Here is a 25,740-nt window from a genome sequence, read left to right on the forward strand (position 1 = left end):
GAAGCTAACTTCTCGCGCAATGCTCAAGTGAACATCCACAACGCTTACTATTGGAGTCACAAGAACCCTCACTGGGTTTGGCAGGCGCGTCACCAATATCAATGGCCTTTCAATGTGTGGTGTGGCATTTACAGTGGTACTATAAGCGGACCTATCTTCCTCGACAGCACACTTACAGACGAACGATATGTCAACGCTATCTTGGATGGACCACTTCAAAATTTTCTGTGCGAAGTTCCACTGGCTAGGATTAAAGATATCTGGTTTGAGCACGTTGTAGCTCCTGCGCACAGAAGCAGCAAAGCGTGCTGTTGGCTGGGTGAAGTTTTCCCGCAGCAGTGGATAGGGCGGCACGGGCCCATTGCTTGGCCAGCAAGGTCTGCAGATTTAAACCCCCTTGATTGATCTTCTTTATGGGTACGTCAAGAGTCAGGTATACAAGGCACCAACCACAACATCAGGTAATCTAAAAGAAAAAAAATAAGACAAGTTTGCAACTACCGTCCCGAAACCATGGTCAAGAACGTCACGGAAAACCTGATAAAGAGATGCCAGAGTTGTATTGCAGCAGATGGCGGCCTCTTTGAACACGTTTTGTAATCGCGGCTTAATTTTACGAGCACCGATCATTGAAAAAAAAAAGTCACCACCGCCACCCGCGACTAGCTTCATGTCGTCGCCTCCTTTTACGCATCTGAAGTTCAAAAGCGACAATAAAGCTATTTTCTTGTTTTATTTATCCGTCTTGGACGCTTATCTCGGCAGCGCTCGGCCAGCAGCGTGCACAACGAAAGACGGGCGCCCGAACATCGGCCACTTTCAAAGCACCCTGTCGCTGCCCCGTGGCAGCCGCAGGCGACCTCGTTCACCGGCTGCACGCTTGAGAGCAGCACTATAGCAGTGCGCTCACGGTCTGTCACGTGGCCTCTTTTCAAATTTCGCGGGCTTTCTTTACAACGCGGAAAAAATAACACCGCAAGACGTATCGTACAGGAAACAATTCAGTCCGTGGTTTCTAAAAGTGCTTTACAGCTCAGTGTCCATATTTCGGGTTTTCAGCCAATAATTAAAAAGTAATTAAAAATAATGAACTAATTAGTGTAGGGGAAAACAAAAAATATCCTGAGTATCTTAGGCTTGTGTGAGCATTATAAGTTTGGTTCAATTTGCTTCTGAAGTGCCTTTCATTTTCAAAGTCTTGGCTCAAGTTATGAGGGTCAACCTGTATTTTACGCGACATAATCACAAAGCAGCAGCTCCGCAACAGCAAATGCACAGCCAGGTGTCATAGTTCAGCAAGCTTTGTCTTGCGATCGACCGCTTGACAAACTTGCAGCAGCGGCCGCGCGATGCTGCGGGCGCTCACATTACATGGGTGCCGCTTCGACTGCGGATGAGCTCCGCTTGCGCGCCAAACTATGCTAAGAGGAAGAACGAGAGAAGGAATGCATCACTGCGAAAGTGAAAGGCAGTTAAGTGCCAACAAAAGCCACATTACACAACGAAAACTGTGCGCAATTTTGTAGTGAGCGCCTCCAGTAGTGCGCTCATATGTTGCTTCGTCTCTTCTGATGGCCTAAAGATAATTAGGTTAGTTCTACCAGCAAGATATGACACAAAAGCAAGCCACTGACATCTAAAGAAAGCTGTCGTACGTGCTTCCGATGGTCGAAAAACTCAAACTGCAGTTCTTCTCCATCTCATGCAACATTTGTGTCAGGCGACTGTGAACAGAAGTGTGTCCAAGTCCATCCCTTTATTAAAGCAACGCTTTTTAAACACTGTATTCTTGTGCGTCCGCAGATATAATATTCAACGCAAGCCGCGCGTTTATCACGAAATTTCGCGGCTTCGGGCATAACAGAAGGGGGGGGGAGGAAAGCGGGCTGTACTGAAGGCGCTCACTGCAAAACTGCCGGCAGCGTTTTCGTTGTATAATATGGCTTTTTTTTTAAACTTCACATCCTTTCCCTTTCACAGTGATGCATTCATTCTCTCGTTCGTCCTCTGAGCGTAGATTGGCGCGCAAGCGGAGCTCATCTGCAGTCGAAGCGGCATTCATGTAATGTGAGCACCCGCAGCATCGCGCGGCCGCTGCTGCAAGTTTGTCAAGCGGCCGATTGCAAGAACAAGCTTACTGAACTATGACACCTGGCTGTGCATTTGCTGTTGCGGAGCTGCTGCTTTGTGATTATGTCGCGTAAAATACAAGTTGACCCTCATAACTTGAGCCAAGACTTTGAAAATGAAAGGCACTTCAGAAGCAAATTGAACCAAACTTATAATGCTCACACAAGCCTAAGATACTCAGGATATTTTTTGTTTTCCCCTACACTAATTAGTTCATTATTTTTAATTACTTTTTAATTATTGGCTGAAAACCCGAAATATGGACACTGAGCTGTAAAGCACTTTTAGAAACCACGCAGCTGCTGCTTTGTGATTATGTCACGTACAATGTATCTTTAACAACTTATATCCGACATTCAGCAGAGAACCAACGGCGCGGCCGCTAGGCTGACTTGGTCACATTTGACGCATTATAACTTCTTACCAAACAAAATAATGCAGCGTTTTTTTACGCAGAATGGTAGATGACGTCCTTGACTTGAATCAGAGGGATTTTTAAAACAATAAAAAATGGCCTTTTTGAGAAAACTATTTTCAAACTTCGGCGTTTTTGGTAAACCACTTACGTTTCAGCCGAATTATTGAGTAAAACGGAGCGCGATAAAACCAAGGAAAAAAACTGCAAATATCAAAGTCAATATTTGCATATTTTCATTATCCTCACCTTAACTTGTTTGCAGCAATAAATTCCTGAAATACAGCTGTTTTGTGTGATTTGCCATGTTTGTGATTTTTTTCTTCAAAAGTGCTTCGACATGTAAAAAAGATGATAGGCTCATAAGATTGTGTTTCACTTGTTTTTTGGCAGGAATAAATATTGTGACCAAGAAGTGCACCGTGTTTCCCTAAGTGCGCTCAAAATTAAGAAATCGCAAAATTGGCGGAAAAGTGTTTCTTGCGGCCAAAATTTATATTTTTTCAGGCGAACCAAATTTTTTTCGCAAATCTAACTTCGAAACGATTGTTCTGGCTCTAATGCCTAGGCCTACAGTGAATTACGTACAAAATCGGGAATGGTGACCGGGACCTCGTGTTCAATCTTATCTGGACACACCCAGTAGCGGCGCGCATGGCTGCCGGGCATCCGGACGTCGAGGCGCTTTGTGAGCTTGCTGCGTCTACATAAACTCGCGTAAATCCTTCGGCAGTTGCTTTTGCGGCTTTTTCTTTTTCGGCGTCTTCCCATTGACATGTATGAGTCCAAGCCTCCTTTAGCGACAACTTTAAGTCACGGCACAACTGCTCCGAGAGGCGAGCATCTCTTTGGCGAACCAGAAACCTGTCACGCACGAAGCGCTCTTCGACTTGAAGAGACGGGTGGTTGCAACGCTTCACAAGTCTGCAAAGTTTTGCGTAATAAGCGTCAACACATTCGCCCGCATCCTGAGTGCGCTTCTGAAAGCAAGAAGACTCATACAGTTCGTTAGCCGGGTGCACGAAGTGTTCGGTGAAACGACGGTCTCGTAGGAGAGCAGATCGTCCGCAGAAAGCGAGAAATTGTCGAGCAGGGGACGGGGCCCATACATTATAAAAGTGAGCGTACTTGCACTTCGGCAGAGGCGTGGAAGAAACCACTGCGTAGACCTCGTAACGTGTTCTCCACGTTGGCTAAGACGCTGGTGAATTCGAACTCGTCGGGTTGCCGAAGCGAAATCCCGAGCCACTTGCAGTTGCTCGTTGGCCACCATTTCTTCTTCTGCCTCGGTGAGGAGAAGCGAAGGCGTCAATTCAGCCACTTCTGCCACCAGGTTGTGTTTTCTGTTGGCTCGGACGTTATGCGGGTCAGAGCCAGAGGCACGTCCACACAAGTCAGCGTCGCAACAAGTCCCTTATTCAGAGACGCCCATCCCAGTCCCCGACACGGATGGCCCGACATGGATGGCGAAACGATGGTCCGCAGAGTGAAGGAACTGCTTGGCAAACCGAGCGACCCACACCTAGCTTTACGCAGCTACAGAGATACCCCAGGCGTGAATGGTTTCAGCTCCCCTCAGCTCCTAATGGGGAGGCAACTCAGAACGCAACGTCAGAAGTGGGATACGAACCCAGTTTTGTGGGTACACCCCGCATTCCGGGCGTGGGTTCGTATCCCACTTCTGACACCATGTGTTTTGAGCTGGCTAGGACGCTCTGCGCGTCAGAGCCAGAGAGACGTACGCACAAGTAAGCGCCGCTACAAGCCCCTTACTGAGACACGCCCATCCCAGTCCCTGACACGGGCGGAGCCACCAGACAGCTGGATGAACACAGGTGACACCACAACACATTTGACCTTGGACTTCCAGATAATGGTTGGCGTGTTCAGACAGCTGAGCCACCGTCTTCAAGTTCAGTTCTTCTAGGAATACTCTGACTCCCTTATGACATGACAGCAGGAACTGTTCTGCAATCATGTTATAGGGCAGCAAAAGTAAGTCCGTGGCATCAAGTCCTCAAGTATATATACATCAAGTCCTCAAATGTTTTCCTATATTAGCAACCTCCAGCCGACGATCGAATTAGTTGGAGATTCGAGTGGCGAACTGCTGGCCTGTCTCGTTTTCCTGTGGTTTGGAGCTACTGAGTGCCTCCCTGAAATTTTCAGCAATTAGTCTGAAGTGCTGGAGCAGAGCCTTCTTCACCATTCCATAATGAAGCGCGTCAGCCGCTGCCTTCCGGCTGAAAACGGTCAACGCCTCTACTGCAAGACACATGCTCAGTCCAGTCGTTCAGTCACTCTTCTGCCAGCCTTGTCCGATTGCTATTCTCTCAAAATGTTGGATATACGCATCGAGGTGATCTTACCTTTCATCAAATGGTGCGATTAACTGCCACGGACTTACTTTTGCTGCCCTCTGAGGTACCACATCTGACGTATCTTGCGCTGCTGCACTGGTGCGTGCACGCAACTGCAATTCCTTGTCTGTCTATTCCTTTTCAAACACTATATTTTTATAAGTGCGCCCGTCCGCGGCTTTTGCTCGCTCTTTGGCTCTTTCCTCATCTCCTCCCAAGCACGTTCTTCTCTTAATCACTCCTGCTCCCCGAGATACAGTGCCATATTGTGGTCTCGGCCAACATTCCCGCGGCACTTCCAGCTCCATGCCCCTGCTCAAGATACTGCGAGGCATGTGACAAAGTTAAAGGGCGAGGCTCGCATTGTTGCCACGTGTAATCTGATACCTGGCACATTTGTATAAGTGCGAAATGAATACAGGAACACAATGCATAGTGATGCTACCGAGGACTTCTGATTTGGAGCAATTTTTGGAGCAGCAAAATTTCCGTTTTGGAGCACTTTGGAGCAGCAAGATTTTCATCTTGGAGCATTTTGGAGCAGATAATTTTGCATCTTGGAGCATTTTGGAGCAGATAATTTTGCATCTGGGAGCACTTCGGAGCAAATAATTTTGCATCTGGGAGCACTTTGGAGCAGCAAATTTTACATCCTGGAGTGCAATACAGAAGCATATTGCATTAACATTCAAGCTCCTGAGTATTATTATGGGGCTCTTATGAAGGCTAGAAATATTTCGATTCATTGCAAATCTCATGGAAAAAATCATCTCAGGAGCAAAGGTGTGTGCACAAGGGGGGCAGGGGGGGGGCGCCCTCCCCCTAATTACCTAAGAGGGGGGGGGCGCAAAATCTGCCCCGTACATTGACCCTTGCGATAGCAATTATATGGACACTCTCGGCGGATTTTTGCCGTCGCCGTTGCCGTAATTTTCCGTATAAAGTCCAAATTAATAACATCACCACGCGCATTCTAGCCGCGGGTAAGAGCTCGCGAGCGCTGGTGACTAACGCGGCTGAAGCGGAGATTAAACTAGCCGGCCGTCTGTCTCCGCCGCACGGACAGCGCATGAGATAACATCTTCCCGCGTGCGGGCCTGCCGTCGATTGCTCATCAAACAGAGAGGAAACGCCCCGCCCGTCTTTTCTTTCGTAAGGAGCATGAAGGGACGCCAGGGGAGCGGGGGGGGGGGGACCGCATCTTTCGAAGGGCGCAGTCGCTTGCGCGCGCGCTGTCTCGAGGCATCAGGAGACGGCTCGTAAACTTGCTGTGCTCTCAACGCTTACTTCGCGTTTAGAGAACTCAGAGCAAGAAAACGCTTCGGTTCCTGGAGGGGCCATATTCCCTTAAACCAGCGTTTTGTTGAGTTACGCGAGATCGGATCCAAAAGAGTTAGCTGCTAGTCTTACTTCGTTTCACAATACAATTTTTGGTATCGCATTCATTGCTTCGCTCTTAAGCGAAACTGAGTTTTTTTTTAACCGTTAGCTATTGACCCCTGAAAGCGAGGGGCGGACGTGTAACATGGTGTAGCCGCTTCACTGTGGGCCGTCAGCGACGGGCCCGCTACTGACAGCTGCGCATTTGCGGCTGCTCCGACCAGGAGATATGATTTTACTAATGAGATTACATTTTTAAAAAAGCAAGCAAAAAAATCGAATTGGAACCCTAGCACGTGAGCTCGAAACGGCAGGGCCTTTTAGGGGTATTTACCGCAGAGTGATTAAACTCGGACGTGCTGGTATAAGCAATTACGAAAAAGCTCTTCCGAATGAAGATCCATGGATAAAGTATATCTGAGGAAAAGTGTCAACGCGTTTCCACCGTTCGCGTGCTCTTCCATAAACGCGAAGCAAGGAAAATTCCATATTGTCCCATATATCTACTGCGAGCAATCCCAGATTTCATTCTGCGATGTCCGGAAACAGAAGTGACAGACATTTTAGCGGCACGCATGTAGTTATTACTGAACATTGCTTTCCTCAAGTGCCGTGCGACGCTTGAAACGAGCTATCAGCAGCGTTTCTGGAACAGACGACGTCCGCCGATGAATCGCCGTCGCACTTTCTCGCTACCGATAGGCCTAGACGTCACGAGCCTTTGCGGAGAGCGCGTTTTGCTGCCGAGCCGACTTGCAGAACAGAAGCTGCGTCGGCACCGTGCATGGCATCGTGGCTTACTCGGAACGCACGCGCGAGCGCTATTTATTCAGCGGAATAATTCTTGGTCCATGATTGCGACTTTATTGGCAGCCCCAAGATTGAGCTGCGCATGTTCTGACGCGCCGGCGGTGCGATTGCCGGTGATAGACGGCCCCAAACCCGAGACTTTGGCGCAGTTTGGCGCAAATTTCGTCGATATTATCAGGATGGCGCAGTAAATACAATTTGGCGCACTTTGGCACAGTTGGCGCAGGAGTGGAATCACTGACAATGGTACAAAACGAACGCAAGCTACATTACATTCAATGCAACGCTAACACGTACACACACACACAAAGAAAAATATGCTACAACGCCGCGTGCATACACGTCTGGTATAGCTCGTTTTGAGTGCAACGTCTGGGCGCTTACAGTTCCGACATTGGATCACCCAATCTATTGTTCGTTGGTCAGACCGCGTCAGTCGTCGAGCGTGGTAGAACAGCACTCAGGTACTGTCGTGCTCCGCTCATGTGGTTCCCAAACTGGCCAGTGCTCCTGGCATGCACTGGCCCAGCCACGGTCCCTGTATGGGGCCGGGACTCGAGACAGCCAGCCGTCACACATGTTCCCTTTCAGTGGGGCAAACGCCGAAACATTCCAGCAGCAAGACCAGGGCTAGCGGCAGTCCGCGAACATCTGCTCACGCGAACGCGAGCGCAAACTTCTCCGAACATCCCCATAGACCCAGCGAGGTACTCTGCAGCTGTTATCCTCTCGGACGCTGCGACACGTCCTTCTCACCCCTTCTCCAGTATGGCGTTCTCGCCCTCCTTTCCTCCTTTTACAAGTCTTGGCCCTCTTCGTTTCTGTTATAAAGAACTTCTTTAATTCCACTTGTCATTCCTGACACAAGCTAACGGGCCTTTAACGGGACCACAGAAAAGTTCGTACAAGCCGTAATCGTATCACTCAGGCTCTACAGCGGGACCTTGGACTACTTTGTCAGTGTATGATATCCATTATTGTTTTCCACAGATTCTCTGATGCATGCACGGTGAGTAACATAAAGGGTAACCATCTGTGAACAGATTCTTAATATTAATAAAATTTTCTTAACGAGCGTTGCAAGAGTATATGGGAGGAGGCAGCCGCCACAGTGGCCCAGTGGTGCTCGGCTGCTGACCTGAAGTATCCAGGTATGACCCCGACTGCAGCAGTCGCATTTCGATGATGGCAAAATGCTGGAGGCCCGTGTCCCGTGCAACTTTAGTGCACGTTGAAAAACTATACAGGCGGTTGAAATTATTCGGAGCCCTCCGCTACGACATCACTCATTTCCTGAGCTGCTTTGGGAAGCCCAGAAACCTTACAAGAGAATGAACTGCACGCACCAGAGGCCATCATGGAGTTCCCTCGTCTGGCGCCCATGTAGTACACCCGATGTTCACCATCCTCGCCCTCACTGCCATCGCTGTGGCACATGACCACTGCATGGAGAACACAACCAGGAACATTATTGCTTGCCCAGCACAGTGCATGGCAGACAGCCGTTAGAATCACTGCGGCCACTACTGCGGCAATCGTTAGCGTACGTAAAAGGCCTAGTGCAACTGCTTGGATAACAAAAAGAAAGAGAAAAGCCTCCCCTGCAAAACCCAATTAGCACTCTTCCTTCACGACTTGCAAATACCTTCAAAATGACGTTATAGGTGAAAGCACCAGAAGTGACTACGTCCATCATAAAAATCTAGTTTGCCAGTAAAATACCGAGCAACCCCCCCCCCCCCCCGCTACGGTGTAAGATAATCCGACAAGATTTGGAAGGGGGGCCCTTGCTCGGTCGCAGACCGACATTCAAGATGGCGGCACAAGAGCCTCTAAGAAGACTCACACCTGTGCTTCTTGTGAAATGCTTTATTGAATGTGCATGCATATACTGTTTAATGAACCGGAGGGAATCCTCGTGTGAAATTTGATGTGTCATGACAAGAAAGGAAATACGTTTTTCAAATGCTCCGACAATTTGTGACAACTCAGAATGCAACTTCGAGCCACCACAGTGTAAAAGTACTAATAAAACGTGAACATATCTAAAGACCCTCAAAACTTGGGTTCCGAGGAACCACTGCAGTGCTGTAGGATTCTGTAGCGGAAAACAGATTGAAAAAAAAAAGAATGGTGGGAGGGAGCGCTTGCTCGGTCACTGGCGCATATTTCAAACCTCCCCAAAAAAAGGAAGGGGGCGCTTGCTCGGGATTTTACGGTAGTTCAAACGTTATCTACATGCTCAAATGTTCACTTTGTCATAAGCAGTATACTGGCTTAACAGGACAGCCTGTTAATGTTAAATCAAATGGGCATCGCACAGGCACGCTGAAGAAATGAGTGCAAGCAGTGTCTCAGCATTTTATTGAGGCCACTTCGATGAACTCAGCATTTAGAAGCTTCAATAAAACTTATTCCAGAGACAGAAAACAGAGAGAGTTGTATCCGATTCACATATTCAATGCACTCCAGCCAGTAGGTATAAACTAGAGCTGTGCGAACAGCAAAATTTTGGTTGCGAAGCGAATTCGATTATTAAAAGTTTGAGTCCGAATCGAATAAAATATTTTTCGAATATTTCTCGAATATTTTTCGGATACTTCGAAGCAAAATTACAGAAAAAAAGTTGCAGAGGATCCCTAATTATTTTCTAAGGAGATAGGAACATAGAAGCGTTTCTTTTGGGTAGGTTGCTGAAGCGCCGGAGAGGTGACGTTCCCTAGTTTTCTTATCAAGAATGAGGCAGTCAACGATGCTACAGAGGACTTCTGATTTGGAGCAATTTTTGGAGCAGCAAAATTTTCATTTTGGAGCACTTTGGAGCAGCGAAAATTTCCGTCTCGGAGCACTTTGGAGCAAGTAATTTTGCATCTGGGAGCACTCAGAAGCAGCTAATTTCACATCCCAGAGACCACTGGGATTATTCAAGCACTTAAATACTAAATATGAAGCTCTTATGAAGTGCTACAAATATTTCGATTCATTGCAAATCTCATGGAGAAAATACCTTAGAACTTCATATTTCACTTGATAATTCAAAAATAAGACGTCATGCAGTTGCGCGTTCTGGAATAACCTCTTCAACGATTATTATCGACACTATCAAATAAGCAGAATACTGGATCAATAAAATTGTACTTTATCAAATAACACTCTAAATAGGTATATGTGGTTATCAGCAGACGTGGTAGACAAACGCCTTGACGAACAACAATGCCTCAATGCTAAAGATTAATGAGAACTAACAGACAATAATGCCAAGGAAAGTACAGGGGATGTTATATGTAGTAATTAGGATATAAATGTGAAGGAAGTAAAGTGGACGAAAAGACAACTTGCCACCGGCAAGTTCGGTCCCTCAAAAAGCAAACCTCCTCCGACACTCCCTTCCTTCTCTGAGGCCTCTCTGTGCTGAGGCAAGAGAATTCTCGCAGTGCTTCCAGACTATCGTTTTCGCATGTGCCGGGTTGTCTGCAAGATGGACATCAGTTTCAAGTCGAGCTTCCGCGAAAGTGTCCGAAAGTGCGTTCAACGGGGCACTACACAATTTGACCAAGTTCGTATATGGCTCGGACATTCTGTTTATACGCCGAAAACCCCCTAGAGCCCTCTAAGGAGCAGTGCAAAAAAATGGCGAAAGCTCCGCCGCGCAAAGCTTGAGACGCATCGCAGATGGCCGATTTCATGGCGTTCCGAGGCTCGCATGTGCGCAGGATTCTTCTCCCGGTGATCGGCAGCATCTTCTCGTTTTCCCTATCCCTGGCCGCGTGTTCTAGATCTACTCGTCACTGCCGTTGCTGTTCTCGTACAGCGACAAGCCTCGCTTCACGATGCGCTGCTGCTTCTTCAGGAGTACGTACTTTCTTGACGTGTCCCATGGCTGTATCCGATTAGGCGGCAGTTGCGCGAGCTGTCTCCGTCGCTGGCCCAGCGATAGCAGCTCCGCGGTTGTCGCTATTGCGCATGGCTTTTCGTGAAACGCGCACGTTTTACGGCTTCGCTCTTGAAAAAAGAAGACTCACAGCGCCCCTTATGCATTCGCCTATGACTACTGGAAAGCCAGCTTTTTCTTCTCACTCGATTCACTGATGATCCCCCTGGGAAGCTTTCTGCACCTAACGTGGTTTTGCACCGCCTTCAGGATCGGACGCGTTGCAAGCTTTCTTCACCTCAGCTGGCTCTGCACTGCCTCCATGATCGGCGCACGGATCACGGAGGCAGTGCAAAGCAGCGATGCCATGTGATGACGTCACCACGTGACGTCACGATGTATGACTTTTTTGAATTAATCGTGTTGACGCCGCCGACGGTCAATTTTCGTGTTTGATGAGGCATCTAAGCCATTTACATTAATATAGCGTATTGAGCATTAACAGCCGGGCCGCTAACAACCTGGCCTTAGATGCCAAACTAGCCTCCACCATGTGCCGTGCGCGAAAACAGCTTCGCCGATCATCCACCTTAGAGTGGAATGGCTCCTCAATTTCTGTCGTCTCTTTATTCAATTGTATGGACACTGTCGACGGGCTTTTGCCGTCACCGTTGCCGTCATTGATTATATCAACCCGCGCATTCTACCCGCGAGTAAAAGCTCGGGAGCGCTGGCGACGAACGCGGCTGAAGCGGAGATGAAAGGAGTCGGCCGTCTCCGTCGCACGGAGGGCGCATGAGGTAACATCATCCCGCGTACGAGGCTTGCCATCGATTGCTTATCAAGCAGAGGAAACGCCCCGCCCGTCATTTGTAAGGAGTATGAAGGGGCGCCAGGGGGAAAGAGAGGGCGGCTGCGTCGCTCGAAGGGCGCAGTCGATCGCGCACGCGCTATCTCGAGGCATCAGGAGACTGCTGGGCAACTTGCTGTGCTCTCAACGCTTACTTTGCGTTTAGTGAACTGACAGCACGAAAACCGCTTCGGTTGCTGAAGCGGCCATATAAAACAGCATTTTGTTGAGCTGCGCGAGATGGGATCCAAAAGAGTTAGCTGCTAGGCTCACTTCGTATAACAATACAATTTGTTGGTATCGCATTCGTCGCTTCGCCCTTATGCGCAACGTTTTTTAACCGTCGGCTATTGACCATGGAAAGCAAGGCGCGGACGTGTAACATGGCGTAGCCGCATCACAGTGGGCCGTCAGCGACGGGCCCTCTACTGACAGCTGTGCATACTAAAACCGAATTGCGGCTGCTCCGACCAGGAGGCATGCTTTTACTAATGAGACGACATTCTTCAAAAAAGCAAGCGAAAAATCGAATTGGGACCCTAGCACTCACGAGCTCGAAAGGACAGGGCCTATTAGGGGGTATTTACCGCAAGAGCGTTTAAAAACCCTGATGTGCTGGTGGAATGAATTACGGAAAAGCTCTTCTGAATGAAGATTCATGGATAATGTAGATTTGGGGAAAAGTGGCAACGCGTTGCCCCCATTCACGTGCTCTTCGATGGACGCTGTCACAAACTAACGCGTTAATAAGGCGCACCCATGGACGCTTTCAGACGACAGCGGGAAATCACGGCAGCAGCCGTTCGCTCAACAAGCGCGCGCTAGAAAAAAACAAGCATCAAAAGACATCGTAATAACTTTTTCTAGCGCATACTGACACACGGAAAAAGAGAAGGAACAACACTAGCGCTACTATCAAATGAAGGCTTTATTCAGCAAAGGAAAACACATATACACCGAGCCTGTCGCCCGCTGCCCATGCGCACCGTCGTAGATGCAATGTCCGGAGCTATTGATCCATATCTGCTGCTACTGCTTCCTTTCAGAAGCGACACTCTTTTTTCAGAAATAGTTAATGACGGGTGGCTTATACAAGATGACTGCCTGATGCGGATGTGATACGCCCCTGCGAGCTCTCGTGTGGTGCGATCACGGTGCCTAAACAGAATGACTGTATCTGAAAAGCGTGCCTCGCACCCACACTGCGCATAATGCATCGCCAAATGCGTCAGCGGCCTACCCTTCAAAGACGAGTGGTGCTCCCTTAGGCGTATGTTTAGGCAGCGACCAGTCTGCCCCACATACGCTCGTCCACATGCTAGTGGAATACAATAAACAAGGCTAGACGCACATGGAACAAAAGTAACCTTGTGCTCACCATTACAGGTTCGTGTGCTTCCTCGTCCTTAAGTATTACCAACAATGGGGCACAGCTTAGCCAGTTTGTTTTTGGCCGTAAAAACAACATTTGGCCCGTACCTATGGGCGGTCTTTTTAATTCGGTGTGACAGCGCATGTACGTACGGTATCACCACTAACTTGCCCCGTTCACGCTCCTGCTGGCAGTGTTGGCTGCTTTTATTATGCTTAATAAGGCGCCTGCAAATTACCTGCAAAACAGACTCGGGGAGGTAGGCGTGTTTTAGCCTTAGTACCTGCTCCCTGAAGCTCTCCTGTGCCAAATGATGACACGACCTGGTGACGGCGGATTTTAGACAAGAAAGGGCTACTCCGTGTTTTTATTAACTTGGAACGAAACGAGCGGTAGCTCAGAAGGGGCCTATTAGATCGAGGAGCGTGCTTGAAACATGTATGGTCGGCTGAATAATATAGCGCAAGGTCCAGAAACTGCAAGGTGTTTTGAAACTGTTTGTTACGACGTATCTGTACCAACTAGCTCGCCTTTCAGTATTACTCCAGTTCATATCAAAAGACGCCGCACGCCCCTCCAACCCAAGCTGAAGTTTACGGCGCGACGACAGCGTCGCGCTGCGGCTCTGGAGAGAAGCTTTGGCGAAACTGGGGGCTGGCGCAGCCGACTCAGCCTGTTTGTCGGCAGCGGGAACACGCGCGCGTCGCTCAGTCGGTGCAGGGAACTGGGGCATAGAGAAATATACTATACTCGGCGACAACTTATCTTGGCATTGGAGCGAAGGCTACGGAGGCGGGGCATCCGCACATTTGTGTTACTACGCAAGTAGCCCGGCATCTTGCAGCCGATTTCAGTTCCAGTTTCGTTTCGCTTGCTCGCATCGCTAGAGCGTTTAGCACCACGTCTACATGCAGAATGGGAACATCAGTGTGCGTAGATGCATCTACCTACTGTACTGTACATTGTCACAGGGTTGTTACGTTGACGAAGGCAGCAGTGCGTGTCGAAGATGAAACTCTTTATTTGGCCGAACTTGTGGGCGGGAAACGAGTCAGTCAGAGCGTCGTCCGTCAATAATTCTGACAAGTCGTAAAGCGTGTCGGCTTTTATACATGTTCTATCGAATGTTCCAGTGTTATCGCTGGTGGCCACTTAATCTCTAGACTATTCGCGTACCGCGCGCAATCTTAACAGAAAGATCTAAAACAATTGTGGCGCTTCTGGAACATCGCATCGCGGTCTGCGCGGAGCATTCCAAATAGTCCTTGCGGGTGAAGCCCGAAGACAACAAAATAAGACACATGGAAATATGATGAACGCCACCAAGCGCACACCGCAGCCTGAATACGGTGTTTGCTCGATTGTAACGCGATCACGGTTGTAACGCGAGGAGCGACTTTAGTAGCAAAAATTTGTAGAAAAAGCTCGCAGTGTATTCTAATAAATACGAAATGTAAATACCGTGATGCCGAGGAATTGGGTTTAGATTCAAAGAGAGCTCACGCTTAATTAAAAAAAGACTGACGCAGAAAATTTTATCAAGCTTCGCTGGTCACACGCCTTCACAGAGCATAACGGCCACCGATGTTTTTCTATCTGTACATGCAGCATGTAACATGTATTGTCCATAATACCGATTGTGACTGGTAGAAAAAATAAAGCATAAAAAACCGTTCTTATCTTTTATTGCATTGCATCCAGGCGTGGTTTGAAACAGCAGGGAAGCAAAAGGCAAGCAATTATATTTTACAGCACAAGAAGACACATTGCAAACAAAAAGATCAAAAGTTCTTGTTGCTCTAAATCAGGATTTTCCAGACGCTTCGGTAACAAATCAGTCTTGTCCAATTCACAAATCACTTTACATTTTTTCAAATTAATCATTATGTCCGACGACAAAAGCATTTCCACATAGGCTTTCAAGCGCAAATAAGAAAGCTTTTCTGCAGTGGGGAATACAATATTTTTGGGCATTGTGTGTCAACATATTGCTTTGCGCTTATGGTGCAGAACGTGATAACCATAACAACTTTTTGCCGACATTCATAACATTAATGCACTTGCGACATAGAACATGATAACCATTACAACCTTTTGCTGGCACTCGATGTCAACATGACATTTTACACAAGTGAGTCATGACACAGAACATAACCTTAATGTTTCGCTGGAAATGCATGGCAACTGAGATTTCGCGCTTGTTAGCATAGGTCGGCAAAAAAAAAAAAAAACCGGAGCTCACTTACTCAAAAATATTTTGCTCAGAGAGCTCACTGTGACTCAGACTCACCAAATTTCCCTCATCCGGATTACCTAAACCTTTTCTCGAGCACTCACTCGAGCTCAAACGTTTTTTTTTATTTAAATAGAAAAGAAAATAACATCAGAAGGTAGGCTATATTAGAGCCGGCTGTCTCACCAAGAAGAAAGAGGCCATAACAAGAAAAATGAAAACAAAAAATAGAAAAACAATAAGCTGAACTATGCACGTATGCAACATGTGTCGTACAACTTCGCACTTGGAGAGTCCAAGTGCAGAGTCTAGCACATAGAGGCTTGTGTCGCATAACACCTCGGATGCAGTCCACACAGCCAGTCTCCCATACAAGGACATATGACATGACTAGAAAGCATTCTCACTAATGTAGTGCTATGAAAGTAAAGAATCATGGCAATCGTAAGTCTGTATCAATTAAAAAATCCAAAAGAGCACTCATAGCCCATCTTTTATTGTCAGGATTTGGCCATGGTTCAAACCTTGCAAAATGAGAGTGGTCGTTTGTCAAGTCTCTTGAGTAGGCGAAAAAGTCTAACACGCCGTTCTTCATATTTCGGGCATTCTATAGGAAGATGCTCCACTGATGCATCAGAATTACCACAATCGTCGCTGGTATTGCTCGGTAGAATAACCATTTCTAATAAGCAAATCTAAACAGGCAAGAGTAGGAACACATTGATAACAAGGAAAGCCAGGGTTGAATAACTCAGTAAATGTGTAAATAAAACACAAAAAATGAGTAGTGGTATTACAATTTCAGGTCCAATTGCGACAGAAATGAAACAAGGCAGCAAGCGCCATTGACATGAGGTCAGAAAGAAAAGGGAACCTTATTTTGATAATTTCAAGTCTCAACTAAGCAATGTGGTTCTCGCTGATGCAGCATATAATGTTAACATTCACGACCAAGATAATCACATCCCAGCCACAGTGACGGTACAGTGCTACTGTACCTGGCTGCTCACACAAACGACTCATGTTTGAGCGTGTCGCATTTCAATGAACGGGAAATGCCAGATGCCCGTTTAATTACATTTGGGTGCACATTAAACAACCCCCAGAGGTCAAAATCTGCAGAACCTCAAGCACAGCATGCCTCATAATCACAACGTGGTTTTAGCACACAAAATCCCCGCAGTCATTATCACATCAGGATAATGTAATCAGAACATACACGAAGTGCAACAAAAGAGATCAGCAGATAAAATCACAATGAAGTCAATAAACGATCAAAATGTAAAGAAACAGCAGTGACCGATAGTCCTCAAAAACAATATCACAGTTTCTGGTTAGGTAAGTGAGCAAACATTTGCTCGAAGCATTGGCAAGGCACACATGGAGATGTCACGGCAGTTCATCATTTCCACTCATGTCGCAGAAGCTCGACTCATCTGAAGAACTTGAGTCTATGCACAAAGAAATTATGAGACTTTCTGTTTGGCTGTCTATAATGCCATCACGCTCCCATGCCTCATCCTCAAGACTCACCACGTGAGTGCAGTCATGGAGCCATTTCTGTTGGGTCACACTTTCGATTCCTTTCTGCAGCAGCTTCTCGACAGATTGAATCTTGAAGTCTGTGTTCCTCGAAGCAACATAGCCTTTGACTTGGCTCCATACAAGCTTTATAGGATTTAGCTCGCAGTGGTAAGGCGGCAAGCGCACAACCTCATGCCCGGCAGCACTAGCAAGTTTGTCATCCTAGTAAGCAAGGAAAAGATGCTTATTCTGCTTAACGAGCTGCAGCAGTTCACTTTTCAGTTGGTCATCCGAAAAAGGAATATTTTTCGATATCAACCAGGACTGGATTTCCGCTTTTCTGGATGATGAGTTTGCTAACTTCTCAACCTGAGCACTGTGATACGACGCGTTATACATCACGATCACACTGCGTGGCTTTATGTTCGGTAGCAGCTGTTCAACAAACCATTTCTGGAAACGCGAAGCATTCATTTCTGTATAGTAATCACAAGCGCCCTTCTTGGCAAGGAAAACTAGGGCGGCTCCATCAACAAAGCCTTCTGCCCTTCCAGCATGTAAAACGATTAGGCGTCCTCCTTTACCGCTGGGTGCACAGAAGCCTGTTGAGAGCCTTTGACAAAATGCGTCTTTCCGAGTCAACACGCTGGTGTCTGTCCAAACTCGCCCCTTTGTATGCCCGGCGTTTACCCAGGTCTCATAAAGGTAGTAGATGGTCCTGTAAAATAGAAAGCAGTCTTATTGTTAACAGCGCACTTTCCATGGCCAGAGCCCATTAACAAAGCAGACAGCCTTCATCCGAGGTTATGCCTCTGTTTGAGGGCAAGAAAAGTGCACTGAAAAAACCTATGTGAATACATATAACATACATAAGCTGGCAAAACTTTCTGTGAAAGAAAACTTGTTTCAGGCTGCCAGACGCGTAGCCAGAGGGCGGCACTCCGGGCCTGTGCCCCCCCCCCCCGGAAATTTTCTTTCTTCCACGGAATACAGAGCAGAAAATGACACTCGACCACATAGTCCGACAAGGCCCCAAGCTCAGACGAAAGTGGTGTAAAAAAATTCTGCCTACGCCCCTGCAGGCTGTATATCAAAGCTGATGCAACCACGTCCCCAATCCCCAATTAAATGCGCAGCGTATTGGCTCAATAAAATCTACAATTCAAAGGGCCATCACAAGCTATTCCTTTCTCCAAGCCATTGAGACTCCTTGCTCCTACGCAGAAAAACGGCAGTAAGTCTTCTCAAACGGTGCTACGGGAAATGCTACAATACACAACGCTGAATTAAACCTACACCACATGCAACGGAATCCTCGGCGAATACTCTTATTTACCGTACGAGCGCAAACACGAACAGCCACCATATCTTAATGGGGAATTTCGCTGCGACTTAAGCCAGGATTATGTAAGGCTTTCGATCACTCACGTCAATAGCACACGTTTCGCGATCACAAATGCAAAGCACACCTATCGTTTTCGCTAACCAGTTGGTCAACACGCATGCTCACCATTCGCGTCAACATTTTTACCAACAATCACGCGTAGTGAACAGAAAGTTCGCAGGAATAAAAAGAACGTAAGAACTTACCGTGGCTGCTTCCGCATTTCTCGGATGGTCCGGAGGTACTTTCGACGCCAAGCAACGATGTCGTCTCTCTCGAGCAACGCGGAATTCCTTGCTCTTTTTCGGAAGGGGAACCCCAAGTCGTTCAGAATTCTTTGGATCGTACGAGTGCTGATGGTCGGCTTGTCCATGTCAGGGTCGCTAATCACGTCGTTGCGTAGTTTCTCGGCCGTAGGTATTTCATTGCGCATGAAGTAGCTGTGCACTTCGCGCCCCAATGCTGCAAACGCAAACGGTAATAGCGCAGCAGCCGCGTCTTGCCGGTGATGCGCTTCTCAGTTTGGCCCCAGAAATTCAATTTCTTGCGCTTCGGGGAGGCAAGTGGGGCCCGCGGAGCTTCAGCCTTGATACGCTTAACTGTTCGCTCGATCACTCCGGTGAGCTCAGCGACAGTCCGGCACACTGCATTTGCAGACAAGTCACGGTGACGGCGCCTCACTCCAGCGATGACATTGCAGATAACTTGCGTGCTCTGGTTTCATAGTCACTTTCTGTCACATATAGAGTACAGCTTCTTCGTAGAACGAAACGGCGAGTTTGCGGCCGCACACGGTTCAGGCCAACGGTTCAGGCGGCATCGCGGACGCCATGTTTACTGAGACTGAGAGAGCAGGCGTGAGGAAAATGTGGTGAGGCGTGAGGAAAACGTGGTGCTGTCCAAGAAATAAAAAAGACGGAAACAAACTTGAAGTTTACAATAATATTTTTTCACGAATGGCTTCCTATACTCGCTCTCTTTTTATAATGAAGAAATCTTTATTCGAGCTACGTAACGTTTCGAATTACAAAATTATATAGGTACTATTTCCTGGCGCGCGCGCATGCAGGCACATTGGCTCTGTAGCTTCCACAGTGGTGCTATAGTGCCTAGATTATACTTAATAGTGTGCCGACCGCCGAGCGTTTCTAATGGGAGACGCTGGCACCGACGGTGATGCCTTCCTCCGGACGCTACCAGACGGCGGCACTCTTAGGGACCATGCTAACCGAGCGGCGCATCAAGCCAAGCGCGCGCGTTGCAGGCGCGTCGCTCAATTGCGCTTCGGATGCCCGTTCCACGGCCGCTACCTGTTTTTTTTTTCTTTTTTTGTAGCGGCCGTGCCCGTTCGTAAGCGCAGTAAGTTGTGATTACGGAGTTAAGAAATATTCCGTTGCGGTAAACTTGTGGGGCGTTGTCGCTTCCGAGCCAGTAGCTTATGGTGCCTCCGCATGTCATTGCTAGGTTTCTTTTCTGTGCCCGCGCTTCGCACTTGTTTCTGTTCACAGAACCGCGACGTGGTCGCAGAAAACAGGCATAAAGACAGCACCTGTTTTGTCCCATATTGTACGAGTGGCTACCGCTCAAACAACGAGCGGTTCTCATTATTCAGCGCTCCTGTGGACACAGAAATTTAATTAAGTTTAGCCAAGTGGGAGAATAATATAAAGAGCACAAATCGAAGACAAACTCCGGCGGCTGTCGTTTGTGAGAAACACTTCAATTATTGCTACACTGAGCGTCGTTAGGTGATTACATAGATAATTAGCAAAATATGTGTCGTTAGGTGATTAAATAGATAATTAGTAAAATATGTGTCCTTAGGTAAATAAACAAATCATTAGTAAATGTAAGGTAATTAGCTACAAATTGCGGTGAATTTAGCATTTGTAGTCATGTGTCGCATATATAGTATTTTTCGAAGAAACAGCCAGTATCGCGCAGCGTATTAATGATAACTGTGCGTACGATCGCTTGTCAGTGCTACGAAATCACATTCCTTCGATTACGCTTTGCACCCCAACCAACGTTCCGCAGCGCAAAACTGGCTGGGACAGCCCGTCGGCGTCTCTCACAGGCGCGCGCGTCGGCTAGAGACGCCGCTCGGCGTAGCATGGTCCCTACGGCTATCGCCATCTGGTGGCCGCCGGCGGAAGGCATCATTCTCCGTGCCACCGCGACGTCCGCGGTCGGCACACTAGCAAGTATATTCTAGGCACTATAGTGGCGCCAAGAAAACTTGTCGCCGAGTTATAAGTAAAGAGTGGCCACAAGGGCCGTTTCGCGGCCGAGCAATTGAAGGTCTGACCACCCGCCAGATGGCGTAGCGACGAGCGCTTCCACTTCGCTTCAAAGATAGACAGCTTATCGTGCCTTCAGCGGGCTGCATCGACGCGTCATATATTTCTCTATGACATCCCCTCTATGGTGTCCCGTCTCCATATAAACGTTGATGCTGCGCCGGCTGCTCCGGTCATGTGCCGCTGGATACACCCACCTCGCCGTGCTTTCAACACGCCGGTTCGCTGCTGCGGTAAGTTGCATCCTTTTGTCTGCACTAATAATTTGCAGTTGTTTGCGTTCAACATTGTTGAAGAGATATTTATTGATGCTGATGGAGTGTATTTTTGCGTGCGTAGCATACAATATATGCTTCGGTGCCCAATGAGGCTGGTTCGTAAGCGTGGGCTGTACAAAACGCACTGCTGTCATTGCTAAACCATTCTTGTTGTTCTGCCTGCTCCTTACCTGCAATTTTAAGGATATGTACTGAAATAAGTTCTGTCCAATAGGATCTTGGTAGTACGCTTGTCACAACGGCACTTTTGATCGTTACAGGGCTTATGCCGATAGGGCTGAATTCGATCACAATGATGCCGCAAGCAGAATGAAATCGCGTGCTATCCGCGCATCGTGATCGAGTCTCCTGACTGCAGCGGAAAAATGTGCATGCGATTTTCGTTTCGTTCACAGAGTGATCGCAAAAGAGAACAGCTTAATAAAAGACTGCTTTTCTTTGGGCCACTTGGCCTGCCAATTATTCTGGATATTCACGTTATCGTGTTCTAGTCTGTAATTAGTTATCTTAAGCTAGAACATAACGCAATTGAAACTGTGGACAGGTTCAAATTGCTCGATGTTGCATGACATGCTATGACCATGTAATGCATATTGAAAACAGGCTTACTAGGTCGGCGGACTGCTTCTCTAGGCTGAATTTTTGCCCAAACACCAGCTACAATTTACCACAAAATATTCCAATTGAACATTGGCTACTGTTATCTTGTTCGGTGAACAACATCCAAAGCAATTTGAAACAATATACATTCTAAAAAGACAGGGCGTGCAAACACGGACACAATAAAGAAGTCAGGACACCACAAACGCCGACTAACCCTGTGGTGTCCTGACTTCTTTCTTGTGTCCGTGTTTGCACGCCCTGTCTTTTTAGAATGAATACTTACCAACTAGCTCAGCTCTCTGTTATTGAAACAATATACTTGGCCGCCTGAAGAAGGTAGTCAGGTTGATCTCCGTTGTATCTTTCACTTCCCATACCTCAAACTTCTTTCAGCAGTATAAGATTGTAGGTGTATATGTTATGTTTGAGCATCGCCTGATCTCTGCCGCATATTCTCACCGCAATGCTCGTCCGACTTCCTCAGGACTCTTGCAGAAGTGAAGCCTCATGTCTCTGAACACATTTCCAATCGCTATAACCAGCACTTTCATCTCATCTCCCCCCACCTTTTCTTTCCTTAGCTGCGACATATTTGTTTTTACCATTTGATAATTATATGTAAAAATGTTTACAGCTTCCACATGAGCCTACAGTATTATGCCCCGGAGTGGATTAAATTACGGGAGCTACTGCTGCGTGTTATATGGTGTGGCAACAACGCGTACTCAGACAAAGGACTCCAGGGACGAAATCCTTTCGTATTCCTCGTGGCAACCAGTGATTGTCGCCTTTTGGGCGCGCTTTTGGGACGACGTAAATAAAACAGCACTGGAATGCACTTTTTCAGAAATGGCTACTATGCACGTTTTTTCTTTCTTTAGTCAGCCCGTGAAGCAAAATATGACATGTTATAGCGCGATCTAATTGTTTCAGGTGGAAGGCTTGGGTTGAATATGCCCGGAGGAACGACCTCTTAGGAAAGTCGCCGACGCAGTTGTACTTCACGTACTGCATTTGAGGTGACCATTTCACCAAAAATGACTTCATGGACCCAGGGATGACATCGCTGAAAAGGACGGCTATTCCTACGGTTCAGCCTACTGGATACCGGGAATGTCAGCTCGCTCACGGTATTTTTTATGCTTCGCTTGTTCCTTAGTTCCACATAAAATAGAATCAGCTTTGAGTTCTCGTGTTCTAGCTACGCTTCCCGAATACTACTATAGAACCTATTCAATGCGATCCCAGAAATTACGACATTTTCTCGATAAAATGTATAGTTCTTACAAAACCTGTCATACGCACATTTGCACCCAGGCGCAGGCGCCACAAGCACCAAGTCATTACCTGTTTCCTCCCTCTCCTCGAACAAGACTACTTCCAGCAATAGCTTCCAATCGCCGTGCGCAGATGCCACCGGTGAGAGCAGACATTTCTTGTTTCTTTCACATGTTTAGAAGAATCATTCTTACTAATAACCAGAATGACTTCATAAAATCGTTCAGGAGAGTTGCTTGTTGGGCAAGTTGGTACATACTTAGTTAACTACAAAAGAAGCCACAAAACGTCGAAAATCGGAAAACAGCAGAGCGGCAGAAAACAGAGACAGAGCGCAGAGACGTGGTTTGTTCGACTTGGTTCGACTTGGATCGACTTGGTTTCTCGGCACTCTGCAACATTAAATACGACATTTGCCTTAAAAAATTATTCAATATTTTGTCTGATCAAAGGTAACGAATGTGTAAAGTTATGGCATTTGAATATAACTTTTGCAATTTCAAAATGCCTGTCCGAACGATATGACGTTTGTCTCAGTAGTCAGGCGTGTATCGATGATGTACTAAATGTGTTTTCACCCATGGGGTTGTGGGATGCCGTGTCGATGGAAGGACGCATCTCAACATAAAACATAACGACTGTTTATTAGCGTAGTAGCAGCAGCGGTGCGAGCATAGCGACGCTGCGCTCGGTCGGGTAGCGAAGGAATGACAACTTCCGAGCTTGGTAGCTTGGTTTTAAAGCCACCGTCGATATCGTAAGCCTCCGGTGACGCTGCGGTGGCGCTGTCCCTTATCGGAGACGTGGTGTAGCATGCAGCCGTGTCACGCTGGGCTAGCGAGTGACGAGGCGGAGGCTGCGCCGGTTTGTGCGCAGTGTGTCGCCACAGGGTATCGATGTTTGACGTTGCGTGAAAGAAGTGGCACTTCATTTAGTCAAACTCACGTGCCTACAATTTGTATGCGTGCTAATGAAGTGCTAATTGAAGTGCTAATGAAGTATGCGTGCTTACAATTTGTATGCGTGCAGTTTGAAGTAACGACCGCTACACTATTTGACTCTACCAGCTGCTTCACCGGTGCTCTCGCTGCTACTAAATCCCCGAACACCATCGCAGTAGTCGCTCTGCCCGAACTATTGTCTGCATCTCCATGCCGCAGCCCTGGTCCGAGCCACGCCAGTCTTCTACAATCGGGTTCAAATCATCAAGACAGCCTTGCAGTGGACGCCGAAGTTGTTGCTGACGAACAACTTACTGGTACAGCTCTAAAAGTTTAAAGCAGAGGAACTTGATACCTTCCTGTGCTGTTGTGTACAACTGTAGATATAATTTAAGAGGCATGAGCTTTGCGATTTTTCTTGAAGTCAAACTGAGCTCGTGAACATAGTCGATTGTTAAATGACAGTTTTTAGTGCTATCACAGCCTCCGTGATTCAATGAATTACAGCTGCCATACGTAAAAGAGCCAGAATTCACGGATATCAATAATAATGCAATGGACTATGAATGATTATGATCTACACTACATGTAAGCTTAAAACAAAATCACCCCAATTCAACACACACGTGATCTACTTTTCTGCCGCGCCAGAAAGCGCTAACTTTTTTTCTCCTTTGCATATGCAGATGCTGTTACCCCAAGGCCCACGACTGCCACAACATAATCTCCAGGGTCATCGCGTTATGTACGTGCTGGGGAACTTCATGCAGGCATCAATTCGTGCATTGCTGTTATTACCCTCACTATAGCAATACGAAATAGGATGACAAATAGCTGGGACCCACAAGGAGACGCCCACACACACACAGCAGTGTGTGTGTGTGCGTATTCTGCTCCGTCCGCGTCCAGTCGCGCTGTTCAAACTCAGCATGATAAACCAACTAGCCCGCCAACGCATTTTGACGATAAGCCTTGCCATAATCTATAAAATGACCGAATGCGTAACACAGTTTTTACATAATTTATTTCTTCCAGAACACTCCACAATGGATGCCGCTCATCCACGCAAGCTCGGCGTTCCGCCCAGGGACGTCATCAGGCGACTTCAGGCCAAAGTGTCCAAGTATAGAAAGACAATATCAAGGCTGCGGAAAATGCAACGCAAGGCGCCTGCGACCCTCTCAGAAGCTCTAGAGTGCATTCGGAAAATTGTAACAGATGATATATTTCAACTTATTAGGTGTCACGCCAAAATGCACTCTAAGGGCAAAGGGTGGCTAAAAAAATTTGCTTTGCACTTGCACTTTCGCAGCCCGCGAGGCTACCGCTTTTTGTCTCCGTATTTGACACTGCCCTCGTTCCTTGAGACGATGGCTGAGCAAAGTTGACATGAGCACTGCTGGAATACTTCCCGCAATACGTTCCTAAACAGTCATGCAACGCACGTGATCGGCTATGCTCCCTGATTTTTGATGAAATAATGCTCAAGAAAAATCTTGCCTATGATGTGACAAATGATGTGGTCCAAGGATTTACAGATGATGGAAGGGAAAGGACATCATCAAGAGCGGACAGGGCACTGGTTTTCCTTCTGTCTGGAATTTCTAGAAAATGGGTTCAACCTGTTGCCCACACATTTGGGCATGCATCTACTACTTTTCCTGCTACTCGTCGCCTGCTCCTTACTCTTATTGAACAACTTAAACAAATTGGCATTACAGTGAAGGCTGCTATTTGTGACCAGGGCCCTACTACATCAGCCTTGCCAACTCACTGAGCGTGTCGATTGCTACTCCATTGTTTTTTTGTGAATAATGAGCGGGTTTATTTTATATTTGATGTTCCACACCTCATCAAAACTACCCGCAACAATTTAGAAGCACACAGGCTCCACATTGGAAACGAAATTTCAGATTGGTCACACATCATGAAGCTCTATCAGTCAACACATGAGCTGAGACTGCGGCTGGCCCCAAAACTCGCAGACCGGCATATATTTGGGAAGCCATTC

At 47.2% G+C, this 25,740-nt stretch overlaps 1 protein-coding gene across 1 annotated transcript in view; it reads right to left on the reverse strand.

The window, feature by feature from the left end:
* LOC119389293 (uncharacterized) overlaps positions 1 to 25,740 on the reverse strand; it is a 450,101-nt gene that overhangs the window by 191,430 nt on the left and 232,931 nt on the right. Inside the window, exon 8 of the mRNA XM_037656505.1 lies at positions 8,442 to 8,537. Coding sequence (XP_037512433.1) covers positions 8,442 to 8,537 — 96 coding nt within the window. The remainder of the gene's footprint in view (positions 1 to 8,441; positions 8,538 to 25,740) is intronic.

This window comes from Rhipicephalus sanguineus, chromosome 1 (assembly GCF_013339695.2).
Source record: "Rhipicephalus sanguineus isolate Rsan-2018 chromosome 1, BIME_Rsan_1.4, whole genome shotgun sequence".
NCBI classification, from domain to species: Eukaryota; Metazoa; Arthropoda; class Arachnida; order Ixodida; family Ixodidae; genus Rhipicephalus; species Rhipicephalus sanguineus.